This window comes from Struthio camelus, chromosome 2, assembly GCF_040807025.1.
Source record: "Struthio camelus isolate bStrCam1 chromosome 2, bStrCam1.hap1, whole genome shotgun sequence".
NCBI classification, from domain to species: Eukaryota; Metazoa; Chordata; class Aves; order Struthioniformes; family Struthionidae; genus Struthio; species Struthio camelus.
In genome coordinates, this window is record NC_090943.1 from 168,903,030 (window position 1) to 168,922,473 (window position 19,444).

The following is a 19,444-nucleotide window of genomic DNA, read 5'->3' on the forward strand; positions in this document are numbered from 1 at the left end:
ATTGGCTAACTGAAAGACCTCAAAAAGTGGTAATCAATGGGGAATCATTAGTGACTGGATCTGTTTCTTCAGAGGAAAATCTTAGGCCCGATGCCATTCAGCGTTCTCAACTAGCAATCTGGAAATACATATGAAATTGCTCCTGATGAAGCTTGGGAGAGGAGAAAAATAGGTGGAATGAGTTGGACAAGGACAGGCACTTGTGGGGACTGCTCCGCCCCTCTTGGTAAGCTATTTCCATGCAAACAGAGTTCAGCTCAGCCAGCTGGCAGAGCCATACCCCCTGGAGGCACGGACCGCAGCAATGGGCAGAGGGACTGAAGTCTGATAGGCTGCATTTCAGCAACCTCAACAGCATGACAGATCATGTGGCGACAGTTGATGGAGCCAGAGACATCTCATTGCAGAACTTTGGGTCTGGTAAATCTGCATCTTATGACAAAATTTCTCTCAATAGAAAACAGGTGACAGGTTAGTAACGGGTGTGTGTGGGGAAGTGATTTAACTGCCTTAGATGGAGTAATACTGGCACACAACATTCAGATGTGGTGTCCACACTTTAAAGAGGATGCTGAAGATAACAGTAAGAGGCTTAAGGCTTAGACGTCCGACTGGGTTGCTACAGCTCACCGAACGACTACTCATCCCTTGGACTGCAGTGATGGACCTGGGATGTTCATGTGAAAACTACTTTCCTATTGGCAGCCAAACACAACTTTCTGGGCTCAGAGAAGTTGTTTCTAGGACCATGTTATCCAGAAAGTCACTTTAGATGGGCCGTCATAATTAGCAATGTGAATTTTCTATGTGGAGCAAAGTCTTGACGAAGTGGAGTTGCAGTCTTGATGTAATTTGCCCTCCAGCTACAGACACTACAGACACCTTGATTTACTAACTCAGGAACTTGGAGGAGACAGTTGCAATGTGAGGAGAAGGTGCATGACCCTAAAAGAGCATCTTTTTGGATTGTCTTTGAGCGAACCAGTTGCTTTCTGTCCTTTGAGCTGCCAGATATTCTTTCTTCTGCTGGGATCATTACAGGATCACAGGGTAATTTGGGTTGGATGGGATCTTAGGAGGTCTAGCCCATCCTCCTGCTCAAAGCAGGGTCAGCTCTGGGTCAAACCAGCTTGCTCAGGGCTTTATCTGGTGGGTTCTTGAAAAACTCCAGTGCTGAAGACCACACATATAACAGGCTAAGTAGCTGCAGCCCTGAAGGGACTATGCTTTCCTTCCAGGCTGGGTCACTGGGCTGAGTTGCAGATGGAGTATCTACAGCCGACATCCCCTGCTGTGGTTTCCTTCAATGCTTGTCTCTCCTTGCACTATGGAGCTGTGTTGTGGTCCACCCACCTAGCATACGGGACAGATTTGCAACCCAGAAACAGCCCCAGGACCTACAGCCACTGTCTTTGGCAGCACCTGGTGAGTTTTCATGCCTCCCTGGTTTTGAGTGCTAAGCATCCACCCACGGAAAGTGAGTCCCCTCTCAGTGTCCTGAGCTGACCACCAAATACTGACTCGCAGTCCTTCCCTTTTACTCACAGTTCTCGGCCCTGCAGCATGAGCCAGTGCTCCGCTGGTCTGAAAGATCAAAGCTCATTTAAAATGCATCACTTCTCCCCATCTCCATCTGATATCCAGACAAGAGGCACCGGCATCGGTGAGTCAGTCCCAGGCTTAAGTCAGCAGCACTTTTAGCGTCACAGTTGTCTCTGTGAGGCGGAGACTGTTCTTGCGTTGGGCTTCTCAAAGCACCGAGCTGTCGGGTCTCTAATCATCCTCCATCTCCAGTCCTTGGACTGAGCTCTGGCTTGGCCGTGACACGTCCCTGGAGGCTGCCTGATTCCTGTGGGAGAGTTGTGCAGACTGCTGTGTCCTGGCAGCCCCGAGGGAGATGTTGCAACAGAAATCAGCACCTGCATCTGGGGAAGGGAGTTTTTAACAGCCACCACTTTTGCGGAGGACTGCTCAGCTGTGCAAGCAACATGTTACTCTCCGACAGGACATGCTCGGGGAGAGGGCTGTGACGGAGCCTGGCACTCGCACGCGGGCACCTCGGTGACATGAGGCTTCCGGTCTCACAGGTGCTTTGCAGAGAGGCTGACAGCAGCTTCTTTCCCCAGTGCTACTGGTGGTGCAGGAGAGTCTGTGCAGTGTCTGCTGGGGAAAATATTTCAGTTTAAGTTGTTTCCTTTTTTTTTCAATCTTTTCTTTTTTTAATCTTTTTTTTTTTTTTTTAAGGCTGCTCTGACAAAGATCCAGGTGCCTGTTTGGCAGCCACACTTTCTCCTTGGCCGCTCACGCCGTCAGGGAGTGAGTCAGCCCTTTCCAAGGGCTGTGAAAGCCTCGTCGACTGTTGCCACTCAAATGTTTTCCCTCTCCAACAGTTAAAACTAATTCTGCCCTGAGGTCCTGCCCAGAAAACTGCTCATACAGGTGGGCAAACCACCTTACTGTGATCATATCAAGGACCAGTGACTTGCAGAACCTGCTTCTGAACCATGGAGCTGGTCATATAAGTTTGGGCAAAGGATTTCTCCTTTCTCTTCTTCATCTGTTTATATGGAAAGCTCCCAGGGCAAAACCCACCCCTGGCAAAGCGTATGGACTAGCCACATTATTGCACTGTTGCCAAGCAGTACCTAAGTGCCCACTTGACAATTCAGCTAGATTTGTTGCGATCACTTTAATTTTCTTCCCAATCCAAGCTCTGCCCTACATTTTCATACCTTTGCAGATATCAAAGAGTCTCTAGATATCAAAGTGCAAATGAGGCAGCACCACCCACCCTCCTCTGCCTCCTGCACTCCCTGGACCCAGACAACCGGTCTCACTTGCCACTCCTCAGAAACAGCTGTTCAGATCTGAGATGCTCCTGGTGGGGTATGAGATCTTTGTGCCTGCAGCCTCCCATCGCTGCACAGCCTGATGATGCATCTCATTCCAGGCTCAGGGAGAAGCTCAAAAGCCCATCTTGGACAGCACAACATCCTCAGGTGGAGATGTTGCAAATCAGCTTGACAGGAACAGCAATTAAAGTGTTGTGCCCAAGAAGAGCCAGTGCTGCCTGTTACAGCTCCTGGCTTGGCTTAGCTCAGCGCCCAAAAAAAGCAAGACATTTCTTCACAGCTCATCATGCAGCAAATAGGGGGACTAAGGCAGCCCTGACAAAACATTTTTCATCCACTCTTGTAAGCCTAGAACGTGGCAGGTCTAGACTTTGTTGAAGTACCTATGTCTTTTGCCTCCTTGGCTCTGCAGAGAGCTGACTTTCTAAAGTGGGTTGGTAACACTGACAAAGTCATCTTTGAGCCATGGGCCATCTCCCAGGTCTTTGGATGTCTACAGCGTTGGCGTCTCCATGTGAGCTGGGTGTCTGGGATCCCACTGTAGTGGTGGAGATCTGAAAGCAGAGTCTATGTCGGGATGAGATCAGTCCTTCCATAATCTCCACTGACTGTTGACTCAATCTTTCCTGACTGTGAAGGGAGTCGGGGTGAAATCACACTGTGGGCACCCACACTGAGCTAGGTGGGTATCACCGAGTTCTGTGTTTTCAGGATTGAGGACAATGAGATATGAGCCTGATGGGGCTTGTAGGTACTAGAGCAATGTGAAGCACCCACATCCTCCACTGATAAGGAGCACTGCAGACCACGGTATGAGTTGGGAAGAGATCCCAGGTCTCCTGAGTGGCCTGGGATTCAGACCTTTGCAGACAACCCCAATTTGCTGACCTTTCATAGTGCTCCTCCTGGGTAGGGGAGGAACCTGTGCATGGAGTGGCAGTGGTCTAACACAGAGGAGAGTAGGGGTCTGGTCTGCAAAGGGGTGCACATTTTTCTGCGGCAGAGGGTGAGAAGGAATGCAGGAGGTAGGAGACAGCGTGTACAGGCAGGAGTGTGGGCGGGTGTTTCTCAAGCGCACACACACTCATGTTCAGAAGTCCCCCTAGCCCTTCTGGTTGTGAGGCGAGGCAGCAATTAGGCTGAATGAAGGCCCAGTTGAGTATTGCACAAACCTGGAGGCAGTGCCCCTTGCAGCTGTGTGCTTCAAAGTGCAGGGAGATAAGGATCTGAGTTGCAGAGCGCTTGGGGAGCACAGGGGCAATTCAAAGACAGATCCAGCCACCCAGCCCCGGTGGGCTCTTACCTGTAACTCCCCCTCTTTCAAGCCAGCATCTCACCCGAAAGCTTTCCTGAGCCTACAGTAGCGTGAGGGGAGCTTCCTTCCCCTTTCCCTGAATCCTCCACCCAGCCCTCTGTAATTACTTGGGAGCTCACACAATTAGCCTCAGCTCTGCTCACTTACCAGCCTGTTCATGTGAGCTCTTGCTCCTTGGCTTTCATGGGGCCTCTGGCCTCTGCCTTCCTGCCCTGGTCACGGGTGGCAGAGTTGAAAACCCAGTCAGCATCATGAGCAAAGCCCAGTTTCGTGCCTTGTAGGTGGACTCTCCCAGTGGTGAAGTAATGAGCAAGTCTGCCACAGGTGAGGCATGTGTAATGTCTCTTCTGGGTGGATTCTCTCTAACCAGCACTGAGCCATGCCATACTGGATATACTACTTAGATTTTTTTCCTTTATCTGCTATTTTCACTGCCCTTGTAGGAACATGGTGTTGTTGGGAGCTCTTGTTCTCTGCAGGTTGAAATCAGTCACTGGATTCAAAATCCTGGGATGGAGAGGTAGAGAGATGGAAAATCCAGCTCTGCAAAGCCCCTTGCAAGTATTCTGATACTCGAGACTAATATTAAACTGTCACTCCAGCAGTGGAAGCGTGAGGAAACCTGGGCACACTCCTGTATTTGAAGTGGCAATGTCAGCACCCACCTTGCAGCATGACACTGCTGGAGGCACTGGTGGAGAGGGCCCCTGAGCTTGGCATAGAGCCAGAGGAGGGCAGGGCTCCCGTGCAGAGACCCGCTTGCCTGAGCCCCTCAACCCTATCCCAGGGCTGAGACAAAAGACCTCCTGAAAGACCTTTGCAGTGGACAGCTCTCACTGGAGAGGGTCAAAACCTTCCCAGATGTGCCGGCTCTCTTGAGCCATTCCAGTTCCCAAGCACCCACCTCTTTGGCAAGTTGGCCAATACGTTACTGCGCCCAGGAACTTCAGAAATCTGAGCTCCTCTGCTGGTCGCTGGCAGGTTGCTACAGAGCAGGGTGGAATGGTCTGGAGTTGGGATGGGATGGTGAGAGTGGGGAACTAAAACTCAGCTCACCTCTTCCAAATCAGAACTCTTTTCCAAAAAAGCTCTTTCAGTAGAAAATATCATGAGTCCAGTTCAGTTCAGCCTTCCCCCTCTCCCAGACAAAGAGAGATATTTTCCTCGTGGAAAACACATTCCTGTTCCTGCAGAAATACTGAGATATCTGCCATGTCTCTGAGTGTCCAATGGCCTGCCCAGCTCAGTTGTCTCAACAATTTTAACATTCTGTCTTGGTACTGAATTGGAGAGGCACTAGGCTGGACCACTTCTGAGTGCTCGCCCCAGTAAGTGTCAGTGAGGCTTGAGATAAAAATCACAGATGGGGAGAGATCTTGAGGGCTTAAAGGGATCATCTTCCTATCCTGACCTAGGATCAGACAAAGCATCTGGCTTGTTCTTAAAAGTTGTCCAAGGGCTTGAATACCATACCCCCCCCTCCAAAAGTACACCTCTGGCTAGCAGAAAGTCTGCCCTATTGTCCGACATGGCTCCTCCTTGCTGGTTTACTGACTAGTCTACCCGGTCTGCTTGCCTAGGTAGACTGAGGTCAGCATGTCCTCTATTGCTCAGCTGGGAGAAGGTGGCCCAAGACCTCACTCACAGAGTAGCTGTTCTCCACCAGGTACACCTAGCTGCTAAACTGATCTATAAGAGGAGACTAGAAGCAGCAAGGCAGGGAGAAGCAGCTGCCAGATCTCAGGTTGTAGTCCCTGCCTGCTTTCCTGATCCGGGCATCCCTCTGTGTACTTTCATTCTTATGGGCAGTGCATGTTTAGAGGCTCGTTCCTTCCATTGCTGCTTCATGCCAGAGCCCAGAGAGGCTGGACATGACCAATCCAGATATTTGGTGTGCTTCTGGTACAGGTGCTGCCCACTGCACAGGTGACCTCAAGAGCTGGTAGAGTCCTGCGTGCTATTATTTATAAGCCATGGCCCACTGGGAGTGCAGCAGGGGCCCTCAGTTGGACACCTCGTCCAGCAGAATCCCAAAGCCTTAGCATAGGGCCAACTCTTTCCAAGGGGGTTAAAAGGCATCTCTGAGCCTTACAACATCTACAGCAACAGCATTTATGCAGTTGTATCAGGTGAGGCATGCTGGACACAACGGTGGGTGCAGGGCGAGGACGCTCTGCTTATGCCAATTATTTGATCATGAGGTGGATATCTAAAAAAAAACATGACACACTTTTGTAAGTAAGCAATGCAATTAGCTCACCCAGACAGGGCAACTCTGCTGCTGCAGAGCAGCTCAGGGCTCTCATCACTGCCAGACCCTCCTCCTCTGCGTAAGACCTCATTTGGACTGGGAGCAAATGCTGTGGTGGTGGTTGGACACTCATTGGCAAGATGTTAGCTCCTAACCCTGTTGCACTGGGATGCTAAGATCAAGGTGACTATGTTGGGGAGGGGGATGCTGGAGGTAAAGGCAGCCTGGCCTGGCAATCCCCATAGAGGAGATGCAGGACATTTTGCTAAGGAGGGTTTCATATCCTGGAGTTAAAACACCTCTGTTGGCTCACATTCTTTCTTGCATTTGAATTCTGCACTCTCCACTGAGGATTAGGACCTCCTCAGGGACAGCCATCAGGAGAAACTCACTGAAAAACTGCTGCCTTCGTGCAGGATCCTTTGATTGCGGTCTTTTCCCACCTGCGGTGTCCATACCCTCTCCCTGCAGGCAAAAGGAGCGGGGCTGCTCAGGCTTCTGGTGGCTCCTTGTCCTGGGGCTTCACTTAGGCCTCAGAAGGAGGAGATTGCTCCAAGAAGAACGTCTCCCTCTGTGGGGCTGGACTCACAGAGGCAGCAGGCTTGGTCTGTGCAAGGAGTGGGTTGGGAGATGGCCAAGGCTGGGGCTGGAGACGGACCATGCAGATGGTCATGCAGGATGGGATGGAAATCATGTGAAAACCTGGAGCCCTGGGTGCCCTGCTTGCTTCTGCCTTGGCATCTGGCTGCAGTGTGTTTGGAATCATCTAACTGCAACAAGGCCAACCCTTTCCAGCCACTTCTGTCATCTGTCCTCGGAGCTGCTTCACTCCCAGGGTAAGGGGAAGGGGAGGAGAGGGGGACTACATCCCAGAGAACGGGCTGGGGATGTAGCTAGGACACACAGAGGATGACCTGAGGTCTCCAGGCAGGGGAAGGCAGTAGGACCCTGGCTATCCCTTGTGATCCCTCCATGGCCCTTTCCAGCGCTCTTGTGGTCATGCTCCATCACCCGGGCACCACTCTGGCTCTGCCTCCCCCATACCCCCCCTTCTCACTAAATCCCATGAGGGAGGACTGCTCGCAGCACACAGGGATGTACAAAACAGTGAACGCTTTTTTATTTCGCTGCTGCTGGAGTGAAACCACCAGAAAACTCAAAAAAAAAAAAAAGTGATTACTAAAAGGCATACATTTTTTCCTTTTTACACAAGACATAAGTAAACAGACAATTTTCTTTTAAAAAGATTATAAAGTGTCAAGATCCTATACCTCATCTGCATATTCAACGTGATGCTGTCTGATACAAAAAGCATTGGATATAATAATTTAGCTATGGCTCAGACCAAAAAAAAAAAAGAAAAAAGTCATCTGGGCTTAATCTACATACTACTATGATTGCCCATGGAGTTAAAAAGGAAAATATGCAGTTCTTTTTGTTGCACAGAAAGAAACAGCAGGGAAGTCAAGAGTTTTTTGGGAGAGCGCTGTCTGAAGGAAAGCAGAATGTGTCAAAAACGCCCCCTCCCCTGGAATGTCTGCTGGAGCCTGAGAGTGTGACTGCAACCGTCCCAGGACCCCACGCTGCACAAAGAAACCAGGCACATTTTTCTCCCACCAGACAGTATCCCACCAAAATCCACCCGCTGAACTGCACCTACCCAGTCTGTTGGAAGCAAATGAGATATAAGAACTTGGAAACTGCATGTAAGTCACGAATCTTTCCATGTGCTTCCCCACTGGGACTCATAAAAAACAAACAAACCCAAGAAAAAATATATGTAAAATAAAGCGACTTGTTCTGTTATAGATAGAGCAAGACTCTTTGCATCCTCAGAAAATCTGTTATCCATAAGCCCCATCCAAAGCTCTCAGCCCAAGCACCACAGTCTCAGCCTTATTGCAAGACCCATAATATAAATTTACAAATGCAAAGTTTTTAAATATGTGTAACCAGGTCTTTGTTAAATAAAGAGCTGGCCATTTGCAACGGATGTGCTGTCCTCCTTCCAAATGCTGCTCCCACTATGCGCTCTGTCCAACTGGAAAGTATGGAGAATGGAAAGGAAACAAGCATCGTAACCAAAATGCTACAGGTGGAGAGACACACCTATGAATTCCTGGTCACATTCATCCCCTGCACAAGGTTCAGCCATGATTTCCTCCCTGGGCAAACCCTACAAAGCTCTCGGTTGGCTGGTTAGTGCACCTCTGCCTTGCCATCCTTTGAATCTCCAAAGGGCTTGCTACAATTTGGAGCTCCATCACTGCAAGTCTATGAAAGACACGGGGTTTTCATGGAGGGGGTGAGGGAGGTGGGAATGGGTGAGGAGTGATGCAACCCAGTTTGTGCCTTTGCTTCTTCACATAAGGGCAGGAAAGGGTGGTTTGTTTGTAGCCAAAGCCTTGGGGTGTCAGTTCCCTGGTTTTCCTGGAAAATTCAATGGAGAGAATTAGAGTAATTACTGAATCGGCAAATATGTCAGATTTTTAAGGCGGTGATCTCTCCTTTCAACGTGTCTTGGCATCTGAGGCAAAATAGGGATTAACATACAAGTACAAAGATCTGAGAACCAGCCCATACACGAAGCCCTTGATCTCTCAGGCCTCACTCTGGCACTATGTGTCTACAGTGCTGTCAGACTCCTACTTCTCCAGCTGTTCCGAGACTTTTGTGAAGAAATGGAGCTCATCAGGATTTCTAATTCAAGACCTACTTGGAAACAAACAAACAAACAAACAAACAAACAAACAAACAAACAAAGCCCTCAGCTTTTTGTATTTCTGTAAGCGTTTCTGGGCTGAAACGTTCCAAAGTTGGCACCTCGGAGGTAGGAGCCCAAGTCCATATCAAAAAAACCCAAGTACTCAACAGCCCAATCTGGAAAAAGAGGACAAGCTCTTCAGCTCAGGGACACTTTCAGTGGCATGTCGGAGGATGGACTTGGGAGACCCATGTGTGGGTGTCCGTGCATGAGGGTGGGCTCTTCACAAGCCCTGCTGGAGGAACGACAAAAGCTATCGAGATGTGCAACCCATGGCCGTCTCACCCCATCCTCAGAGAGGGTTCAAACCCTATATGCAAGAAGGGCAGCTCCTGGGCTGGCTCTTTGCAGGTGGAAAGTGGCCTTGGGCTGCAGCGAACCCCTGCAACACAGCATGTCCTCATGGGACAGAAATCACAGGGTCGCTTGTGCAACCGAACCAGGGGGAAGTAGACAGGGAAAGCAGTTCCACGTCTCTGCCTGGCTGGTGGACACAATGAGGGAGGAACATCAGGCATGAAAACTGTATCAGCACTTTTGGGGTACGCTAGCCTCATCTATGTTATCCCAGCCCCAGCCTCCTGCAGCACCATTAGCTGCCCATCCCCTTTTCCATACACATCCCTACCCCACCCCACCAAATTCTCCTCTTGGAGGAATGACTGTGCAGCCTCCAAAACCCAGTGGGCAGACACTGCGTAGCCTGTTCTCAATCCTGAGGTAGCAGAGTCTCTTCACTTCCTAAGGTGAAGGTGTCGTGTCCGTGGGGCAGAACACAAGAGGGTGTTGCAAGTCCCAGGATAGGAGAGAGACAGTTGTAAAAAAACAAAAACCAAAAACACAGAAAAGTCCAAAGCCCCAAAACAACATTTAAAGCAGCAAAATGGTGCAAAGTTTTTGCAGTGATTCACAGAATGGAAGGACATCAAGATACTGCTCTGCCAGCCAGAAGTGTTCAGAAGGATTTGGCCACATGGATTTTTCCAGATCAAGAGAATAAGAGGACTGTTCTTACACTAGAGGCTCACTATGCTTAAGGTGGTTGGGTTGATATCACATGAAGCAAAGGACCACCACAAAGCCTGTCCCCTCTTCCCCAAAAGCAAGCTCACCATGCTGAGATGCCAGTGTGCTCTCAAAACAGAGATCAGAGTTGAGCACTTTGACCACGAAGGTGGAGAAGGTTTCCATGGCCAAAGGAGGATGACTTCAAGCCCCCCATGTCCCTGTCTCAGCCCCTACTCAAAAACACTGTGGTCAAAACCCCCCTGGGAGTGCATGCCCCAGGCAACCCTGCTACACGATGCTCGCTGCCTAGGTGAGTGCAGCAGAGGGGAGTGAGGAGACATTGCTCCTTCAGGTGCCAGTCAGAAACATTTCTACACGTACAAAGCAACGATTCCCACTGGCAGCAGCCTCAAATGCTGTGCAAGTCAAGGCACTGCCTCTTATGACCAGGGAGCACGTGCGACACATGAGGTTTCCCGCCTAAGGAGGATCGGGGCTATCCCTTTTGCGATGCTGAGCAACCTCCAGCCACCACTGGGGACGGAGCAGCACTTGGAGCACCTCTTTCACCAGCAGGAAGGGAATGGTGACGCACCCAGTGGGATCACCGTGCCCAGCCAGAAGTGCTGTACAGGATCAGCCCTGTGTCTCACCCTTCTCAATCAATGTGGACCCTCAGAATGCTGATTCTTCCCCATAGGAGCTGTAGTAACTAGGCGGCCTGAATGGGACAGAAGAAACTCAAGGGAGCTAAGGGCCGTCCCACCAAGACAGCGCTTGGAGTGGTCGGAGATGTGCAGCCTCACAATGCCATGGGGATGCTGCAAGCCCTCGCGTGATAGAGCATCTCAATGCCTCACGCAGTGACATGACGGACCCTTCTCCTCCTTGGTGGCCAGGCCTGCTGTGCAGTGCTACTGGCTCCCAGAGGGGACTGCAGGGAGAGAAGGAGCAGCACTAGAAACAGCTCAGCTCCTCAGATCAAATTTGGTGGCACAAAGCTGGCCCCAAAACCTTTGCAGATACCAATGGGATCTAGCCAGCCTTCCTGGCAGTTCCCAAGAAGTAAACCCTCTGAAGCAAGTTTTTCCAGATGGTCTACATTTCTGAAGGCACACAAGCCTTATGGAGATACCCTCTACAGGACATTGAAGGCATCTCAAGATGGGCAGCCTAAACCCACAAGATGCTTGAGGATTAGCTCCTAGCCTTCTGCGTTGCCCCAACGCTTGCGATCCTGTGTAGCTGAGGGGTGAATGACAGATGAGTCCAATACCCAGATCATCCCTTGGCTCCCAAGCATGCCCTGGTCACACCTGGAAGTCTGCTTCGACCTGGCAATCTGTCTAGTGGGTCATCTCTCCCCTTTGCTTTCCCTTGCTGGAGACCCGCACTGTCTGTCTGATCACCTACATGGCTCAATGATGGGAGAAAGAAAGGTCAGAGGACATGTGGAAGATAAATAGTTTTTTTTTTTTCCTTTAATTAGCAAATTTCTTCTTACTCTCATCAGAAGAAAAACCACTTCCAAACCCGCTAAGTGCCCACCGCTCCAGCTGCAGAAAGCATTCAAAGGCAGAAGGTTGAGAGATGTTTAATGTCCTGGCTCAGGTGCTGCTCTGCATCCACCCCAGAGCACGGCCCGAGGGGCTTACGGGGTGCCAGGCGCTTATCGGGCAACGCACTGCATTACAGATGCCATAGGATGGGGAAAAAGCAGGTGCAAATTCAGTGATGGGCTCTTGCTGGGAGCACCAAAAAACAAATCCTTTGGGAGAACTAAAGCCCCAGCCCCATGGACAGCAAACACTGATGCAATGGTGGAGGACATGGACATGCCCAGAGATGCGCTTTGCACCCTCAGGACATTATCAGCCAGAAGCTGTGTTTGCTCTAAGATTCTTCCTGCCCTACTCAGCCGCCCTGGAGACAAGATGGGAAACTATGATATGCGTTGCTCAGTTCCAGCAAAGACCCAGCCAGACGCAACACTGCGGCGCATGCGGCAGCTCTGAGAGCTGGGCTGGTGGAGGAGGAGAGGACAGGCATGCCCACGTCTCCTGCACACTTAGCCCCAGCGCTGAGCTGCTTTCCTTTCACCCCAGGGCGTGGGTTGGGAGCTGGCAGCAGTATGGCTCTGGGATTATTTTACAAGGCAGTCAAGATCCATCCCAGACCCTAGTGAGCAAAAGCCCTGCAGTGTTAATGCTGGCTTTTGGACAAGCTGTGAGAGACGTTGTTGTGGAAGCCCGCAACTGGCCGGGGACTGCGATGGCTCTGCTCCCCTGGACAAGCAGCAAATCACCCCCAGCCCTCCCCGAGAGAAGCAACAACCTTGTACATTGAATTTGGAAGCTACAAATAAGAGCACGCCAAACTTCGGGGTCACAGTGTCAACCCCACACCCCAGTATCTCCCGGTACAGATGGGGGCCTCAAAGTCCCATCCTCGTCCCTGAGCTTCCCTGCAGCCCAGGCTTCACTGCTGCAGGGTCTGGAGGAGCAGATGGGGGAGTGAGCTCCCCTGGACAGCTCTCCAGTACCCACATGTGCTGTCCCAGGCTGCATGGCGGCAGTGCAGGCAGCCGGTGAAGTGGCAGGGGGAGGAACAGGAGAAAGGGGATGATGCTGGGAGGACTCGATCTCAGCCTCGTCACCTGTCAGGCTGCCAAGACCTCTTTCATCTCTCCCTGCCATCACCATCTTCCTCCTGTCCTCCTCCGGCACTGCGCCATCCCACAGCTCTGGCCCGCAGCCCTAATTTACAGGAAAGAGGTGGGGAGAGGGTTTTGCTGCCTTAGGATGCTCAGCCACCCGGCGCTGGGCTAGGCCAGCCCTCCTGTCCCAGTCCCTCCTTGGACGGCACAGCCCTGCCCGCAGTCCTGCTGGGCTCCTGGCTGGGGCTGGCTGTGCGTCGCCCCACACCAAGCCCCGCTATGCCCAGGGAGAGCAGTGGGGACCCATCTCTCCACACCAGGGACGTGCTCTTGGTGCAAAGGGCTCAGTCCCTGTCTCCTAGGGAGGGAAAGGGAGGGAGAAGGAGGAGGAGGGAGGAAGGCGATGAAGAACCGACACGTGAATTCATTGCCTGCTAAAGCCAAGAGTCAAGGCTTTGCCTTCCCTCCTCGGGGCCATGGCGGGTGGAGACAGCCTTTCTTGGGGGTTCGGCAAGAAGAGCGCTCCGGCTACAAGGACCTGTCGGTCATGCTCCATCGAGGCCACCCACCCCCGTCCTGCCCAAGCCCCCCGAGTGGGGCCTGCGAGCGGGGTGGTGGGTGGGGTGTGCGGGGTGGGGATGCGTGCGAGTGCCCGTGTGTCTGTGTGCACGAATTTTGGCAAGAGGTCATTGAGGTTACATGATGCAGCATTTGTTCTTGTGGTTATGAGGGTCCTTAAATCGGAGTCTCTGCTTTGGTCGGTATTTTTCCAAGTACGTGAGCTGCTTGCTGTTGATGGCTCCTCGGCGCTTCCTGCAGAGACAGAGAAGAAAGGTCCTGCTGTTGCGCTGCTCTCGGACAGGAGAAGACCTCTCCAAACCCATCCCTGTTTCCTGACTCAGTGCAGAAATCCATGGGAACCACTGGCTGGAGCAACACTAGGACGCATGTGCACAGCTTGCCCCAGCTGAAAAGCTCACTTGGTCAGGCCACATGAGCTACTGTGGAGCTTCACCCTGGTCTAAACTGAGCAAAGCTCATGCTGCCCCAATCAAGGCTGCCCCACTTTCTCTGGCCAAAGTCCTGCTGCCTGTCCCAGTGCTCCATCACACCAACCCAGCTGAAAACGACCCAGGAAAGAAAGAGAGGGGAAAAAAAAACAGGCTGGCTGCAAAAAGCCTGATTCCCTGATGCAGTTCACCACGAGGGCAGGCGAGCACTCAAGGCAGCCCAGGGAGGAAACGGGAACACATGAACACAGCTGACCCCAGCAGCGGCGTTGAGTCAGATCAGTGCAAAATGCTCGCAATGCGGCAAAGCTGCATCTTGGTTGCCTCCTTTTGCATGGACACGTTGCCCGGAGCAGCAGTCTGTGGCACCAGAAACCCTGCAAGCCGACTGGGAAAGAAATGTGCTGGCTGCAGGGCAGCTGCTGCAAGGATTTTTGCCCCAAGCTGCTGCAGCAAAAATCTCAGGGCTGCGATGCTTTGGGAGGCAATAAATAACTAATGAGGCAGTGAACGACATTGCTCAGGCACGGCGTGGAGGGGACCAGCTGGTCCTCTCCAGGCTTTCTGATTCCCACTCCCTGCTTGCTTCAAGCTGCTCTCCTGCCCTGGGGAGGCTTCGCAGCAGTGCCCGAGGTGGCGGTGCGCAGGCAGCGGAGTTGTGTCTCCCCCAGTGCAGGGCTCTGCACCTAAACGCCGATCCCCGTGGGACTACTTACTGTCGAATGAACTGAATGGCGTCTTCGTACTTCATGCCGCTCTCGATCAAGGCCAGTGCTACGAGGACAGGAGCGCTGAAAGTCAACAAAAGCGGCAGTCACCCACCAAGCTGAATTTGCTCCCTGCACCACAGCCCGGATCCAGGGCACTGCTATTCTGGCCTTACGGGAGGATGCAGTGGGGACCGTCCCACGCAGTGTTACAACGGAGTGTTTATCATAAACATTAGCTTTTAATTTGCAATTTCTTGTAGCTTGGCTGCAAGAGCTGCCCCAAGAAGCAGCTTGTTCTGGCACCGAAGGGGATAAAACCCACAGGACAGAGCTAGCAGCTGTTTGCTGCTCTTCTGCTCGTGAGCACATGGATTTGGGAAGCCTTTGGCAACTCTCTGTAGTGAAGTTGGATGCAAACACATATGTAAAATACAACCCTGGTCTTCCCTGCAAACCTCCCCAGCCTGCAGCAGCTAGAAGTGAAACAGCTAAAAGCAGCAACTTCCAGCTTTAGTGGGCAACGTTTTACAAGACCTCCCATGACAAGGTCACACTAGAAATGAAACTGCTGCTGGGCACTGCCAGGACAGTACCATGCGCCCTGCTGCGGATGCACATGTGGCGCCCAGGATTTGGGAGCACGCAACGTGCAGGAGAAACCTCGCTTGTGAGGAGCCTTCGAGGAGCTCAGCCTGGTGTACAGGCAGCAATGTGGGCATGGGCAAGCATGGTGGGACTCACATCTCCGCGAGGACAGGAGTCCTCCACGTGCTGCAGCATGGGTGCTTCCAGGGGGTGCTTCCAAGCCTATGTCCTTCTTGCCCACACACCACAGACCCTGAGATCACCTCACCCAGCTGGGAGATGCTCTGGGTTATCTGAACTCCAACATGGGATGGATCTACCTGTCACAGCCCCTGCTGGCCAAGAAGACACAGGAATGGTCCCCTGCATCCCCATGACCATGCTGCTAACCCCTGAAATTCCCCCAATAACTCTGAGGATGATGTTCTGGGCAAAAGGGCTTGTCCAGTGTCCATCTCACAGCCCCACTTCCTGGGTCATCTGGCTACCACCATAGCTTTTACGGCTTCTTCTCGCTCATGTCTTTGCCTCCTGCTGTGTTGCATGCAACAGTTCTGCTAAAGGAGGGGATGGAGAGGAGCTGGCTCTGGCTCCAGCAGCATGCAGCCCCTTCGCAGCATGTTCACCCAGGCTTGCAGCTCTTGGTGCCCCAGCTCTCACTTACCGGCCCAGGCCAGCCACGCAGTGAACCGCCACACAGCAGCCAGGGTCTTCACAGAACTTGGTCTTCAGCAAGTTGAGCCAGTCCTCCACGATCTTACTCGGAGGAGGCGCTCCATCGTCAAATGGCCAGTCCTACGGATGAGAGAGAAATGAGAGAGGAACACGCAGCCGGTCAGACCCTGGTGGGTAGGCGCTTTGCGCACAGCAGAGTCTCACTTGCTGAACACCCCTTTCACTGCTGAGATGAGCCTAACCATGCTTAGCTTCCTCGCTTGTGTGGGCAAGCGAGCAGCAAAATGCCCAATTCAGTGCAGGGCTGGCTGCATTACAGTCCCAAGCCAGTCAAACGGGTTTAGTGAAAATCCACGGGGTCATCAAGCCATGGCCACTAGATGCACACGGGGTGACCTTTCTCAAGGAGATACACCAGATTTGAGTAAGTGGCTTGCCTGGGATTTGGAGCAGATTGGCTTTAAAAGAAAAACATGCATCCTTAAATAAAAAATCCCATCTTCAAAGAGCTTGATGGGGGCCGAGCCAAATGGTGTGCTTTCCAGCAATTATACCACTCTGACAGCTAAGCCCTCAGGCAAAGCATCCAACGAAAGATTTGCCCACAAAGTTTACAATTCAGAACAGATTTTCCTCCACAACAAGCTTCGGTACAAGTGCTCTGCAAGGTCTCGTGGAGGAAAAGTGGGATTCAGCTGGGATTCAGCCCATGCCACCGCGTTGACCTCGCCAGGGCTGCCCTGACGCCTCCTTGCAAAGCCTGCATGAGCAGCGGACTATGCTCTCCCTCTCTGCCATACCACCTCCTCGGCCATTAGAAAAGGGCCCTTGAGCTATGCGGAGTAAACGTCGGGGCTTTGGCTGCTGCGCCGAGCATGACCAGCTATGCAGCACCTTGCACTGCAGTCGCCTGCTGCAACTGTGCCCCAAGCTGGAGAGTTAGTCTCCAGGTGGCCAGCTTCCCAATGGACGTAGCTTATGGAGGCCAGCGGTTTGGACAGGCAGGGGGACATCGCTTGATGGAGATGCAGCATGGCGAAACCCAGCACTGCGGTGCGCAGCACATGGAAAGCATACGGCCATAACCCTTGTGCCTAAGGACTGAGTCACTAAGCTGTGCTGCCGAAGTCATCACTGCTAAAAGATTCTGCAGAAAGCCGCTAAGCTTTATTTTATTGCTGGTTTTCAACAGGTAAGGCAATTTCAGTTGCCTAGGGCTTTGATAGGAAAATAGCGTTAGGGAACGCTAATACCTGAGTCATCCCACGCTACGTAGCCTGTGCCTGTACTGCAAAACCATCTCCTTCCCCTGCACAGGGAAAGCACAAGTTCTACTGAGGACGCAGGTCACCAGGCACCCAGTTTACCAAGCTTGCACTGGGGATGACACACAGTCATCCCATAACATAAAGCTTCCTCCAGCTAAAACCGCAATGCGTCAGTTCTGAGGCAGGATTTCTGTCCAGATCTCCCAACGTTATGGGAGACCTGCTGAAGCAGCACACCCTGCTCACCCCGGGAGCGGTGGGAATGTGACGGGAAGGTGCCTGCGCAAACATCAAGGGAGCTGCTGCCCTGCAGAGCCCTGCAAGGTGTTGCCGTCCTCGCTTGCTCTGGAGAGGTTCCCAGCGCTCTCCTCCAAAGCAGAGGAGCAGCTCTGAGACGTCTTCAGAGAGATATTTTGCAGAAGGAGAAGATGTGGCCGGAAAAAGGAGCAGAGACCAAGGAGCAGATACACACGGTGTGGCACAGAACTAGACCCAGCCGGGATGCCTCCGTCAGGCAAGACTCACTAATCACTACTTGCAATCCTACCCGGCATCAAAGCACGCTGCAATTAAGCACTTACAGCTCACACCCATTCGCATTTACTGCAATTATACTGTCTTTGCCAATTATCGGCGGCTGCAAAGGCCACACGCAAGGCTCGGTCTTTGCAGACCTGAAAGGGGAGTCTTACAGCTCTCTGCCTGGCCGATGCAAACCCCACCTGAGCCAGCGGCGTTAGTTTGATGCATCGCTCCAAAACTCCTACGGCACGTGGAGGTGCCAGAAGGAGAGGACGCATCCAACGCCACACATCCCAAACGCCAAGGGAGTGTGCCAGGCCCGCATCGCAGTACATTTAGGTACCGTGGCTGTGGATGTCTGCACGCTGCCTCTCTGCAGCCGTTGCAGCGTCAGGAGGAGGCTGGAGGACCAGAGCCAGGACTCGGTGGGCCCATTGCTCACCAGCCTGTGACTTCTGCCTATTCCCGAAAGAAAGGGCCAGCATATATAGCCTATATATAGATATATTGTGTACACCCATATGTAGCCATACAGATTTATAGAGAGATACAACTGCGTCTATATAGATACAGCTATCTACAGAGACACAGGATATAGATATCTCTGTTTAGGCTAGATCTATGTAGCACATATCATATAGATATATATATATCCTATATATAGATCCTTTATGTAGGACATCATAGTCTCTGTCCTTTTAGAGACCAAACTCTGCCCTTCACCCTGTTCCTGGCGGAAGCGATGAACGGAAGAGTCCCCACGGATACGGCAGTCTGAGCACACCGAGCTAGCATGTGTCTACTTGGAAAGCAAGGGCTGCGAATGCATCTAGACATAAATCCACATAGACACCCGTATCTAGATGTACGCCTGCGTGTCACGGCACACCAAGGGGACTGTACTGTGCGTCTGGTTCACCTCTATCTGAGCAGAGGTGTGGGGTAACTGCTGGGAAAGCTATTCACCCTTCGGGAAAATGGGTCCTGAGCCTCCAGGGAAGCTTAGGAGGGTGACGGCCGTGCTCTTCCCAAGTGCTTCAAGGGGATTTGTAGGCTGGGACAAAGAAAAGAAGGGGAACCAGGCACTTGGCCAAGCACGGGAGGCAGAGACGATGCCCTGAGCTGTCTGGGAGCAGCCCAAGAGAGGCATCCAGAAGCCACCGAGGCCCGAATCCAGGAGGGCTTCCTGAGCACGTCCTCCTTGTACGTCCCCTGCCCTTTCTGGGGTCATTGCTACGGTCAAGCGGGGAAGCGGCCTCTCCAGCAGCACCACTGCGCTGCTCCTGGCTGCTGCCATCCGCTGCCTTCGCAGCCCTCACCCTGTTTGACCGGCGGTTTAATGACGCTGCCACAAAACATGTGCTGCGTGTGCGGTGGCCCAGGTACCAACACTGCGTCCAGGTTCATCGCCCAAGGGATGCGGAGGGAGGAGGAGAAATGCAGATATGGGGGAAACCAGCTCAGGAGCCTTTATTTTTGCAACACCTTCCACCGGCTGGACCTCCCCACGCTGTTAGCACCGGTGGGTGCCAGCGCCGAGACCAGCCTGCGAGCTGCTCGAAGGGAGCCAGGCGCGAACGTCCCACCAGCTGCAGCGCCGGTGCCCTGGCTGCGTCCACTCGGCTGTTCCCGCAGGCAATCCCGTGTCCTCGCTCTGGGAAACATGGGGCATTTTCACCGGCTGCCTTTAGGGCTCTGCGAGCTGTGACTTCTCCCCACTGAAAAACCATTTCCAGTGCTGCTTGAAGATCATTGCGCAGGATCGTCTGGGCTGGCTGGAAAATGCAGTTCGACCAGAACAAGCTTTACGGCTTCAGCTTCCCCAAAC

General features: G+C 52.4%; 1 protein-coding gene across 5 annotated transcripts in view; it reads right to left on the reverse strand.

Moving 5' to 3' along the window:
• Positions 1 to 7,516: 7,516 nt before the first annotated feature.
• The window catches only part of PTP4A3 (protein tyrosine phosphatase 4A3), a 72,823-nt gene continuing 60,895 nt past the window's right edge, over positions 7,517 to 19,444 (reverse strand). For all 5 annotated transcript variants that reach the window (XM_068933450.1, XM_068933453.1, XM_068933454.1 and 2 more), the window contains 3 exons: positions 15,816 to 15,946; positions 14,573 to 14,647; positions 7,517 to 13,659 (listed from right to left, as the gene is read on the reverse strand). In XM_068933450.1, the coding sequence (XP_068789551.1) occupies positions 13,542 to 13,659; positions 14,573 to 14,647; positions 15,816 to 15,946 (324 nt within the window). In that variant the 3' untranslated portion in view covers positions 7,517 to 13,541. The remainder of the gene's footprint in view (positions 13,660 to 14,572; positions 14,648 to 15,815; positions 15,947 to 19,444) is intronic.